This window comes from Geospiza fortis, unplaced genomic scaffold (assembly GCF_000277835.1).
Source record: "Geospiza fortis unplaced genomic scaffold, GeoFor_1.0 scaffold24, whole genome shotgun sequence".
In the NCBI taxonomy this organism is placed as follows: Eukaryota; Metazoa; Chordata; class Aves; order Passeriformes; family Thraupidae; genus Geospiza; species Geospiza fortis.
Genome location: NW_005054432.1, coordinates 1,097,902 through 1,111,000, shown reverse-complemented (window position 1 = coordinate 1,111,000; position 13,099 = coordinate 1,097,902). Strand labels below are relative to the sequence as shown.

The 13,099-nt window shown below is 39.5% G+C and overlaps 1 protein-coding gene across 1 annotated transcript in view; it reads right to left on the bottom strand.

Moving 5' to 3' along the window:
- Positions 1–3,942: 3,942 nt before the first annotated feature.
- LOC102038971 (SAM domain-containing protein SAMSN-1) overlaps positions 3,943–13,099 on the bottom strand; it is an 81,428-nt gene continuing 72,271 nt past the window's right edge. The window contains exons 14-15 of the mRNA XM_031061933.1: positions 12,969–13,099; positions 3,943–4,542 (exon numbers count right to left, since the gene is read on the bottom strand). The exon at positions 12,969–13,099 is cut by the window's right edge and continues 20 nt beyond it. Coding sequence (XP_030917793.1) covers positions 4,337–4,542; positions 12,969–13,099 — 337 coding nt within the window. The 3' untranslated portion in view covers positions 3,943–4,336. The remainder of the gene's footprint in view (positions 4,543–12,968) is intronic.

The window sequence follows — 13,099 nt, the reverse complement described above, 5'->3', positions numbered from 1 at the left end:
TCATTGCCTCCCAGGAACTGAGGATCAGGGGCACAGATGAGCATCTCATGCAGGAACTCTTAAACCAAAGGGATACACTTGTGCCATCCTATGTCACCTATTCCTGGACCAGCACAAAGAGTGTCACTGCACAAAGCAGTACCACATCATATGCAGCCAGCAGACACAGCATGATGCCAATAATCCATTCAAAAGCTAACATAGGCCAAAACCTCATCTCTGAGCTGTGAAAAAGGCAGAGTGTTTGCCATGCTGTTACCAGACTTGTTGAGACTGCTTCTCTCTGACTGACAAAAGGCTCAGGCATCTGTGACACTGAGACTCAGTTGCACAACTGCCATCAAAGCTGTCTCAGGACAGATACCAAGCTGCCACTGTGACCCCAGGCACTGGGGCAGCCTGTGGCACATCTTCCCTTACGTGTTGTCCACAGATCTGTGAGTGTTTGCGTGGGCAGAAAGAGCTGTACCGGCCTTGACTTGATGGAAAAACTGATTTCCAAGCAAGGGGCAGGTTGTACTCATCCTGTGAACACTGTGACATCTACAAACTGGCCTGTCTGTTTCACAGCACCCATTTATTCTTTCAATATTGCCTTGTGATCTGTGCACCAGCCTTCTTTACAAATGGGTCTTCCAGTGTGATGCAGCTCTATAACAGTGCCAGAAATTATTTCAATTGCCACAGCGTGGGAGAAAGTGCTGTGGTACAAAGGGGCCCTTTATATCACAGCTGATGAGCTGTGGGCTTCTGCACATCACAGAACAGACACTCAGGGGTAGAATTGGTGAGTTATGGGATGGAAAACTGAGTGGTAAGGTGGGTGGAAAATTGGCTGGGCCAATTGGCAGGGTTGTGTGAGTGCTGTGAAGTCCAGCTGGCAGCCTGTAGTTAGTCAAGTCCCTCAGAGATGAATCCTCTCCAGAATTTCCACAGAGCTGCCCAAATTCTTCTTTGTACTTCCTCTGCTCATGGGCACCTCAGCAAAATGAAAGCAAGCCCTTCCTTGCTGGTAGCCCCTAGGCTGCTGCACTCTGGCTTTCAGAGGTGTTGTTACAGATTCTGGAGAGCAGGATGCTGCCTCTGGGGATCTGCAGCCTAGTCCACAAGGATCATGCATAGCATGGAACTCAGCTCCTTTTTTTGATGGTAGAGCAGCCCTCCTTTAATGTGATGCCAGCTGTGGATGGCAGTCACTGGGGGCTGAGCACAGGGCAGCACTGTTAAACACTGCTAACTTTGACCAGAGATGGGTTTGCTTTGGGAAGGAGGAGGCCTGCCAGCACCTGAATTTTTGTGGGGGGTCACCCAAGCCTTTCTGAGTTGTGGCTTTCTGCTGTGGGCAGCAGCAGCAGCAGCACATGTGTCAGTAGCCAGCTCTGGGGAGGCTGCTGCACCTGCAGCACAGCCCTGTGCAGCCAGGAAATCCCCACTCCCTAAAGGCTGCAAGGACTGTCCCTCATCAGCTCTGCCTCTGCTATTACTGACTGGTTTTGCATTTCTTTGTAACTGCAGGGAGCGGGCTCCAAATCAGAGACTTGCAAATGTCTTAGTCCTCCTTAAATGTAGAGGAAGGTTAATGAAAATGAAAAGGCACATGACACTCTTGGGCAAGTGACAGAGAGGAACAAAATCTCTCCTGTTTTCTTCTCTTCCCTATCTCAGGGACATTTTAAGAATTACTTGAAAGTCTCTTAGATCTCCACCAGACTTTTTCCAAGAACTCCTAGAATAACCTTTTATTCAGATTACCCAGCACTTAAACCAGTTGGAGAAATGCTTCTGCCTTTCCAAACATTTTAATCCGTGATCAGTGTGATTAATGAGACCAAGAGAGGAAAGCAAGTTGGGTCTGCTGCTTGTAGGAAACACAATTTTTTCTTTGTGGTACAAAATTTCCTCATTCTTTTTCTCAGAACAGTGTGAGAGAGCGGAAGCGTCTCAGTTTGAGATCTAATCTGCTCTGCCTTCGCAGGAAGCTACAAAAGTCTCAAGCAAGCTTTCAGTTGATACCTTTTTCTAAATAAGAGGCCCTTTAGACAAAGCCTTGCTGATTAGAGATCAGAGCAGTTACAACTCATGCCCTTAGTTCCCAACTACTTCACCTTACACCTGTACCCCCTTGCCATCAGCCCAATAGGCAGAGTTTCGTTCCTGTAAAATACAGCAGCTGTTGGGTATTTTGCTCTGTTGGAAGCTTTGCCTGTCTCAGTGCAACTGTTTAGGGAGGCCTATTTTCATTTGCAAACCTGTGCAAATTAGCATTTATCAGAGTATTTATATCAGGGCACAGCTCTGGTCTCTGTGGCTGTTAGTCCTTGACCCAGCTAACTTAACTGGTTCTTGACAGCCACAATCATATTCAAGCTCGCCTCAACATCCTTTTATAGGTTCAGCAATTTTGCAGATGTCTTCAGAACCTGAAAACCAAGTGCAATCTGCCACAAAAGCCACAAGATAAGCCCCTCTGAGAGAAATTCAAGCTGAGTTTAGTCCTTCTCTAGAACGAGGAGATGATAGAAGCCAATTCAAACCCATTATTTCAGAAGTTAAGTCATATTAAGTAATGTCAGTACTGCATGTCATGATGCACTACTGGCTGGAAAAGCATTAAGAAACAAATACAGCTGCTTGATACAAGCTCTCCCATTCTTCATCCCACCAAGGGTTCTGCATCCCCACCACACCTGGCAGTATGGGGTCATTGCTGCTAAATGATGACATTTGTTGCTGGTATGAAAATTAAGTTAAAACCAGAAACAAATCATAGTAGCTCCCTTTTGGGTGTTTTTTTTTTTTTTTTTTTTCCTAAACAGAGTTTATTTACTCCAAATCTTTGAAATCCTGTTAATGCAATTTTCTAAAATGGCAATTTTATACTACAGCCTTCAAAGCAGACTTGTGTGTTAGGAGTCTGACAGCAGCAGTCTTTTGAGAAGTCATGAAAAGTACAGAAAACATTTGCATTGGGGAAAAGAAAAAGGAAGGGAGAAAAAGCTTCACATTTGTTTATAGCTTCTTCAGAAATACTCTTTTAGGGGTGGATCTTTTTGTGTTTTATCTCTTCTGAAGGTGATTTTCTTTCAAGCTGTCAGCAATATGTGGAAGCTCTTTAACATAAATGCAAAATTCCTTAAATTATGACAATTTTGTGACTAATGACTGAGCAAAAAGTCCCCCTATTGACTTGATACACAGATTCTTATGCATGCTAAAAATGCTCAGTGGAATTACTATTTACTGTGTTAGTCTTAGAAGAGAGCAGTCTTTGAAATGTAATGACCACATTAAAAATCAAGTATTTTAAAGGGTTTAAACACATGATTCTGTTTATTATTGAAGGAAGTACTCTGAAAGAAGACAGGCAGTTAAAAATGTGTATTCCAGTGTGAAATACACTGGGAGAAGACAATAAAATCTCATATGAAAGACAGTCAGGTACAATAACCATGTTAGCTTCCGAGTTCTGTATACAAACACATACTCTATTAACAAACTTCACACCACACACAAAAGGCAACACCTCCACAAAATGTTATTATAAAAGCATAGCACTGATCCTGATGGCTTTTTGCTCTGAGTTTGAATTCTCTGTATAATGCTTGGGACAAATGAGAACACGTGTGAAAAGAACCACAAAAAAATTGCCACTGCCATTTGGGTGGCTGTGTTCTTCCACAACATAAGGACCACAGAGAACTGAATTCAGATTCACCCTACAGTTCTCTCATGCCTCCAGGGAAAAGTACAGGAAAAATGACAGTCTACTCTAGAGCTCATTCTGGCCAAAAGTGGTGTGAAACAGCTTTAATATTAGTGAGAATTGGCTTGGTACTTTTCAAAGTAGGGTGCAAATGTATCCACCTTTTTATTATGATGATATATCAATGAAAAACATTCTGTACACAATTCAGCAAAACACAACTGAAAATAGAGACAGTGTGATTAATCCGTATATTTTTAAAATAAATATGTACAATATTTACATTTTGGACTGTTCCAGAAATTAACATCTCCAGATTATGAACCACTACCTAAAAAAAAATCTCTATTAATATAGAAAATGCATTTGCTGTACAAATATTTATAAATACTTTTGTATAAACTTTTTCAAGGAGATACCTGTGGATTCATTGAAAAGAAAAACATGAGAAATTCTTATAATCAACAAACATTTAGCTATCAAGTGTCCACATATGAAACAGTTTAGAGCATCATGGATCAGAAAAAAGTAGATTTTCAGTGTTGAGAATATTTTGTATTCTGCTTCTGTGCCACCATACTGACAAATGTGATTGTCTTTTCTGAAAATCTGCAGAAAAGCAGCAGGACCGAATCAGTTTGACTCACTGATTGTTATTGACTGCACCATGTCAGACAGGGCTTCTGGGTCTGCTTCTTCTTTACCATTATCTGAATTTTCTGATGAGATGTAACAGCCAGAATCTCTTGGACAGTCATTTAACTGTGATTTGTCAAAACTCTGGTGAGGGCTCAAGTTCTGCGTCTCCTGACCATCCTCGCTTTTCTGCTGTTCTTCAACTAGAAAGAACAGAAAAAGAAAGAAAAAATTGTCAATACAAGTACCTTGGGAAAGAGCTGAGATAGCAGCATGACTGATCGTGAAGAACTTTGGAAACAGAGCTGGTAACCTACACATGACTACATCAATATATTTTGTCCATCAGAAACAGAGAGAATAAAAGTACGGTTACACGAGTGTAGCAACACCTGAGCTGACAATGAGGTTGGTCTTTTTCCTTCTGGATGTTTCTCAGAGATGAATGCTAGGGGCTTTGGCCTGATCCTTTATGCTGAGGTCCTTCAGGCTGTGCAGAGTGCAACAGTGACTGTGTGTGGTCACCGTGCCCACAGCAGAGATGGAACCTTCCCCCTCCCGAGCTCGTGTATTGCAGAGTGGGATACTGAATTAACCACTGAGGCTTGTTTAAAACACATTTCTCTATAGATTTGGTTCTTTGGAGTGCAACCCCCACCACCTGATGTGCTCTCTGCAGCACAGAGAATGTGCTGCCCTTCAGAAGTGCTTGGCACAAAGACGTGCCAACCAGCTTTTCTAAGCACCCAGCTTTTCAGCAGGTGTGGGTGGCTGATGGAAACTTCCACCAAGCTCAGCTTGATATCCACAAGGTTATTTTCCAAAACACAGAAACCTCAGAGGAAGCTAAGGTGCCTAATTGTTGCTGTATGATTTTTGAACACTGTTCCAAAACTAAGCAGAAGCAAATTATCTTGCAAATAATTTGCCCTTGTTTAGCTGCTGGATGACTAATCTGTTCAAATTCAAAAATCTGGAACTCAGTGGTAGTATCAGCAGACCTCTCAAGAAAAATTCAACAGGATAGGACATACAAGTATCTAATGACTCTTATGTGTACAGGTTTTAAATTTCCTTGTCCTGTTCTCTAGCTGTGAAGTACATATTTACTCACAGCACATTTCTTAAGAAAATAAGCTATAAAATATAAATCTTTCCATTTCCTACTTTTTTTCTTGTGCTGTTACCAACCACCTGTAGCTGTAGTTTTACTTCAAACTGTATTTGGCTTTCTGAATAAAGTATAAGGAACACATCTCAGAGGAAACTGATGGTTTTGCTCCAGATATTTAAGCTGTCTCAATTCAAGTTGAAATGGAATGGAAGTCCGAAGATATGAAGGATTTAATGCTGTGTCAAAATCTATATCTATTTTAGTTCCTAGAATTTTAAAATTTCCACAAAGAGCATTATATTGACTTTTATTTCAATTGTTGGAAATTTGTAAAATGGGAAATATTTTAAATTTGATTTTTTTTCTATCTTGTATTGAATAACAGAGAATAAATTAGAAATGAAAGACTGAAATTTTTCATTCCTTTACAGTGAAATGGAATAGTGGGAGAGTTTCTTTGGAGACCTTTTTCACTGTGTGAGATTTCAACAAGCTTCACAAAGCATTTTGATTTACTGAGAAGCATTTTGAGGTCTTGATGGAAGCCTTTTAGATTTGTTTGGCCTGATTAAATATACTTAATATCTTCACCTTCCAGTTGCCTAATAAATTGAAAAACTTAGCTGATTTTTTTAAAGAATCCAAAGTCTCAACTTAGTTATTTTTTCAATAAAGTCTGAGGGTATAGGCACAACCAGAGGTATTTCGAAGAATAATGAAAAAAATTTCCTTTAAATATTTCCCAAGGAATAAAAGTCCCACCTTGTTCTCTAATAAATTAATTGTTAATTGCACTTGCGTGCAAGAGCACACGTTGCAGCAGATTTAATTGATATCTGTAAGTGTTTGATCTCCTTCTCACTTTACAGAACACAGTTTGTCATGTCAAATGTTATCTCTCTCTTTGCAGGGAAAATATTTGATCATGTAGGGTCCGATTGATTTCTGATTGAAGTCGGGAAGGAATCACAAAGGCATCGCACTGGGGAAGGTATTCCTACTGCAGTTGGCAGCCACAGAAGTAATTCAGCACAAAAAACAGAGATGCCCCAGCAAAGCGTGGTCCTGAGTGTGTCCCCAGCTCCCTGCAGCACCATCCCACCTTGGGGCAAGGGGAACCAAGGCTTGTGTAGCACCGGGAGCCCTCCTGCCCTTTGCGTCCCCCTCATCCCCTCGGCCACCCACTGCTGCTTGCTGCCCTCTCATCTGCTGCTCCAGATCATCTGCTGCCCTGGCAAGCACTGACCTACAAAGTGTTAATCCTGTTTACATTTTCAAGGTCAGAGACGAGCCCCCATCCACTTTGTTTGTTCTACAATGGGAAGAAGACCGAGTAGTGGATTAAAAGGAAAATGCCGTCTTAGTCACTGTATTAGTGCCTTGTAACTGGTTGTCTATATAACCTAAGCAGTTCCTATATGAACAACAGATCCTAATTTTTTTATCAATGTCTCCCCAGGGAAAAATGCACAGACAAGCCTGGAACTGAGATTTCTTCTTTTTTCGTTTTTTCATTCTGAATTTAGGTCAATTAGGAAAATGAGAAATTTTCTATTTAGAAGACATACATATGTGTGAATCTTCCTGTAAATCTAGTTGAATTTTCTTACATGAAAAACTGAAAAACAAAAATATTCAGGTGTTTGAGACACCCGAGTAAAAATATTCAGGTGTTTGAGACACCTGAGTAAAAATGTTATGTTTTCTATTCTTCATTCTAAGCAGAAAAAGTTGGAAGAACACCCCTCCCCTTCCATTTTTATGAAGAAAAGACAGTAAGCAAAGTTTGGTGCCTTTTTTTCTCTTTAAAGCAGTCTTAAATATTCTGCAGTAACTACTAAACCATTTGAACAGGATCCTGAGTATTATAAAAATACATATCGTGCAATTTTAGAAGTTGCTTCATGAGGAGAGCAAAGGAACTTTACTCTTTTTCTTTTTTTTTTTTTTTTTTAATGCTTTTGGCTCTTCTATTCCATTCTGCTTATGTCCTTTCTCTAACATGTACATGCTCAAGTTCTACATTAGGAAAGGTGGGTTTGCTGCCTTAATCTTTTGGACATCAGAAGAAAGCCACGCTGCACAGAAAACAGGAATTGATAAAATTAAACTGCCGCTAGATGTTGCGGAATCATCAGAAATAACTATCTTATCAACAAATGGAAGTCCTATCATTTTTCTACAGTAAAGCAGTTTCACAGAAGATAAATGGCTCTCAGTCACTGTTGTCTATGATATGGCCAGAAGAGCCCAAGATATGCATCATTTTGACACATATATTCCAGTACTCTTTTAGACAGTAGGATTGTATTCAGACTTCTGAAAAGAATGTGAGGCCTTTAGCCTTGGTGAGAGATGTGTGATGCATCCCTTATCTTCCTCACTACTTAGACCTTTAAAATGAGTTTTTGTTATTCAATGACTTAGATGTGCACGACATGTGCAAGGATAGATTTCTTTTTTCCTTCACCAGCGCTTTTCCCCTTCCTAATGAGGTTAAAGTCCTGATTAGGGAAGCACTTTAAGCTTGGCTTTAAGGGAATTCAGCTCAAGAATGCACAGAGGTCACTCTGACTCCTGTGCAGTTATGTCAGTTTAAACCAGATGAGTGGCAGGAGGCTTGGATTTTGTCTTGGACTAAAAGAAGGTCACCCAAGAGCAAACCAGACTTCATGAGTGGGCCCTCTGAGATTTTGCCTTTGTGAGGTTTGTCAGCTGGGCTAGGAGCACTGGGCTCCTGAGTGCTTTAGGCTGAGTCACTCACCTTGCAGTAGTGCCATTCTGAGCAGCACCTTTCAGTGACTAAAGGCTCAAAATCACAGAATCATAGGATACTTGGAACAGACCTCTGGAGATCATCTGGTCCAACCCCCTGCCAAGGCAGGGTCACCCGGAGCTGGTGACACGGGAATGTGTCCAAGTGGGTTTGGAATGTCTCCAGAGAGGGAGATTCTGCTCCCTCTCTGGGCAGCTGCTCCAGTGCTCTGCCTCCCTCAGTGTAAAGAAGTTCTTCGTGTTGAGATGAAACTTCTTGTGTTTTCATTTATGGCCATTGCTCCTTGCCCTGTCACTGGGCCCCACTGAACAAAGTCAGTTTTGGAGGATGAAGCCAGACCTCCTATGTATGTACACGGGGCATGTATCACCTGCACCAATTAGACAATCTAAGTGTGAAAATGAAATGAGATCTCACAGTGCATCAAACTCAGAAAGGATCATCTGGCAGCAGTAAAGGACAGTAATTCTTGGAAAAGATGCAGAGAAACCTGGAGTGGTTTGTGCAGTACTTTGGGCATTCAGAAGACTAAATATTTTGTGGTTATTTAGAGATATGCGACTTAAAATATTGCATCCACTGAAATCAGTGGCACAGCTTTTGTGGGAGGAAAAAGTTATTGAACTGATGTGAGAACTTGTGGTGAAAACAGAAATGAGAAGCTTCTTTTTTTAATCTAAAATCTGGAAGCAAACAGATGTGCCTGAAAAAAAAAGGTGAAAAATACTAATACTCATGCAAGGATGAGCTTCCTTGGGAGATCTGGACATATTATGTTCAGGCCAATGTGTTGTACCACAGTACAGAAGGGGAGATTGTCTTTGAGCACTATTTGACCTTGACAAGGTACTGTATGATCCCATGTACTGAAAGGCACTGCCCAGTGTAAAATGGAACTCTTGGTCCCTGATTTTCATATAAGGGATGTGACTGAGAACCGAAAGTCATGTCCTTATCTATCTCCTATCTTGCTGTCCAAGAACAGTAAATAAAGAGTAAACCTTATTTGGTATTAGTAGTGGAATTTGAAGTATGATCTGCACCTAAATATGAAAAGCAAGCTAAGAAAATGGATTTGGGAGATGTGTGTAAAATATTATCCCCCAAAATGCACATATTCACCTTTTGGGGTTTTTCCATAAAATTACCTGCATGCACATATCCAATGGAGTCTCATTTTTCTTTAGCTCAGAGTAGCTTTGGACTAGTGTAACCCAGTGGATTTCAGGGGTGAACTTCTTGATTTAAATCATGTATGTGAGAAGAGAATCAAGCCTATTTTGCACACACAGAAACGTGTGTACTAGGAAGCGGTCAAGAAAAGAAGTTCCAAACTTCTTTTATTACTTTATTCATTAACCATCCAGCAACTGCTGCACTTTAAAAATAGCATCCTACAAAAGCACAGACATCCATCTCCTGTCTAGAAGCCATCTGGGAGAAGAATGGAAAGCTATTAAGAAATACTTTATGAAAAAGCCTTTTTTTTTTTCCTCACAGCCATGAATTCATGGAAACCAAGACTTGTGCCCCAAATATATAGGTTTGACCAACTTACAGAAAATCTAAAAAAATGTCTGAGAAGGGGGGAAGGTCATGAGGAGCTTACAAATCCTTGCAGTTGTAGGATAGCCTTGCTACATGAAGTACTTCAAGGTGATGAATTTGGGCCTGGATTCCCAGGAAAGGGAGAAAGAAAATAGTGCAGTAATAAAAAGAAAAATCTGCTTTAAAAACACTGTGTGGTAGCAATTGCTAAATAAAACTTACTTTTTAAAATTCATATTATAAGATGGGTAAAATTTATTCTTTCAAATTCACTCAGGTCTAAATCAAATGTAAGTTTAAAAAATGTCACTGCCAAAATTCCTGTATTTTGCATGGCTTTAAGTAGCATAAAATGTGGAAACTACTGCTGCAGATCTTTTGGTTAGAAAACTCAATAAATGTTTATTCTGTGAGATGAATTATACACCATGAGTATGTGTCATGAAGAAATTACTTACCATAACATACAATAAATGTCAAGAAAAAGCCAAGGAACGACAAAGAAATTAAAAGCCTTGTAAAAACCTCTGGACATCTCACAAGATCAGATTTCACATTAAAGAAATATGAAATCTTGTTTTACTGCATTTATAGGAGGGTCTAGTAAAATGAGGCTATGTTCCAGCATACTTGGTTGTTCTGAGTAATGGCAGTGTCACAAAAACTCAGAAACCCTTGTATTTCAACTCTGGGCCATACCTGCCTCTCCACCCATTAATCAAACATGGGAGCATGAATGGAATGCAGAGACATGGAAGTCTTCCAAGCTCTGTGAGGAAGATGGGCCTAGAGCAGTAAATACACTCCATGGCCTTAGCTTACTTTTTCATAAAGCTTATTTTTAAAAAGTGAACTTTTTACCTGGAAAGTGCTGAAATTCTATCTAGAATTCTCTTGGCCAATAAACAGATTACGTTGTAGCTGTGGGTAATTATGCAGCTCACTTCTAAGCAATGCACAAAATCAATTTTAATTAAAAAATCATTTATGCTGGACTGAGCCATGCCCATTTAGGAAAAAAAAATATTGACCCAGGAAAGTTCAGTCCAGATGCAGAATTCACTTTCAGAGTAGCACCCAGCTCTTTCAACCCAATTTTCCAATCTGATTGACAGAAGGACAAAGAGGTCAAATGATTTGTACAACGTCAGACTCATGCAGAGCTTATCCCCAAGATCATCTTGACGCCCTGTCTTTTGTTATAACAACTTAACAGATAGCTACTATCCATTCTGGTCTTTAGTATCCTCCTTTCTGGAACAGGTTGTTCAGTTCTATCCCCACCAGCCATGTGGGGATAACATGACAAATTCTCTGATCCCTCTGAACCAGACACCGAGGATTCAAGAATCAAACGAGGACAGTATTTACTCATGGCTTACCCTAAAATATACACGAATCTTACCAAATTTAACTAGACTTAAACGAATGCTTATAGTTGGTATGACACAAAAAGATGTTGTGGTTCTGGTCCCTGTGAGCATTCATAAATTATGGGAAATTATTTGATTGAATTTGAATTCTGGAGAGATTTGCTGTACCTATCTAAAGTGCATGTGAAACAAATATTTATTTCATCTATTGAAATAAGACTTCAGTGTCATCACTGATTCTGAAGCAGGGACCCCTTCATAAGATTTAACGGTATTATTCCCAGAGCTGTTACATGAATTTGAACTCTTAAACCATGCAGATAACATCAGGGACACTGTTTTGCTTGGAGAAGTGACTAAATCCTATGCTGCCAACATAGGAAGAACCCAGTTTGGATAATAAGGATGAATATATTCATTTTCAGAATATGGGACATATAAGTACCTTGTTAGGTTTGGTTCTTGCACAGGTGCATGTAGAACATGAGGGGTTAAGACACATTCAGCATCGAAAGCTGCTTGCTCTGCTATTTGTTACGCAGCAAATACAAATAGCAAACCATAGTCTCACCACTACAGAACAGTTCAGCACTTGTGTGGTCTGTTAGAAACCATTATGTTTCAGTTTGGCTTTCACGCCTATGCAAAACTGCAAAATTACAATCTAGTATTTTTCTTTACTATTTTTCTGGTGTTAAATGTGGAAAAACATTCGCAGTAATAGGTGCAGAAAGTGCAGCAATGCTGGTTCCCACAACAAACCCACTATACTCAGTATGTACATTTTCAGGTGCCTTCCTGGCAGATCCCTGCAATAAAACTTGTGCAAAATGTAACCCTTTTCTTTTCTGGATTCACTCTTTCAATCTTTGGTTCTACATAGACAACCCTTCAAGAGTTCTTTTCAAACCTGTCATCTCACAAAGCTATAGACCAGAAAGAACTTCTGAACCTGGAGGGCAAAGAAAACCTTTCTAATGGCACTCCAACAAATTTGCAAGAGCCTTTCACTGGAAGCTGAATAAGAACAGGAACCACTTAATGTACAAATGGGGTTCCAAAAAAAGCCCAAACATTCAGAAAAAAAATGGAAAGCTGTCTACATACTGAGGAGATAAGTGTATACCTGAAAAAAAATTGCTATTAGACTATCCCAGGAATACATTGTTTATCCTTCTCTCTCTTTTTTCTATGCTTCTCAATTGGAAGTGCACATTTGATGACATGACTGCTCAGCATAGGGGGAGTATGCACAAATATTAATGAAAATGAAAACCCCTCCCTCCTGTTTTGGCTGAGTACCTAATTAAGTAGATGCTTAGCTGTAGTTTCTACACAACTGACATAAATTATTTACAATTCAAATTCAGACTGGAAATATCATCAAAATATCATAAGAAAAGTTTTTCCTGTTCCATATCCTAGCTTTTCCACTCCCCACAAAAGGAACAAGTGAAGAAAACAAAATGGTGATCAATACACATGCATATACACACCCCATATGTTCAACTCTTGGAAGCTCACCAGAAACAGCAGTTAGATTAATTTTGAGAGATGAATACAAACCAGCTATTAAATTTATTTTTTATATACATATATATATATTTTTTTTTTTTACAATATTTTCCTACCAAAAAAAAAGCTAATTTGGATAAGGATTTAAGTGTGGGATGAAGTGAGGAAAGAAAAAATTTGTAATTATCTGCAGAATGTTGTTTAAAAAAATTAAAGAAAATTCCTTATTGAAGCTGTTTGACCTAAGCTCTCTTATGCTTAAGATACTAGTGCATATACTCTTGACAAATATTAAACACTTACTGTCACAGTCCTGGAGATTTTCAATTGCTGATAACAATCTTGCCCTGTCTTCTGGGTTAGAAATATTTAATTCAATAAGGTGGCTTTCATGTAGATCCTTTAAGTCGTCTAGAGTTTCATAGCCATTCAGC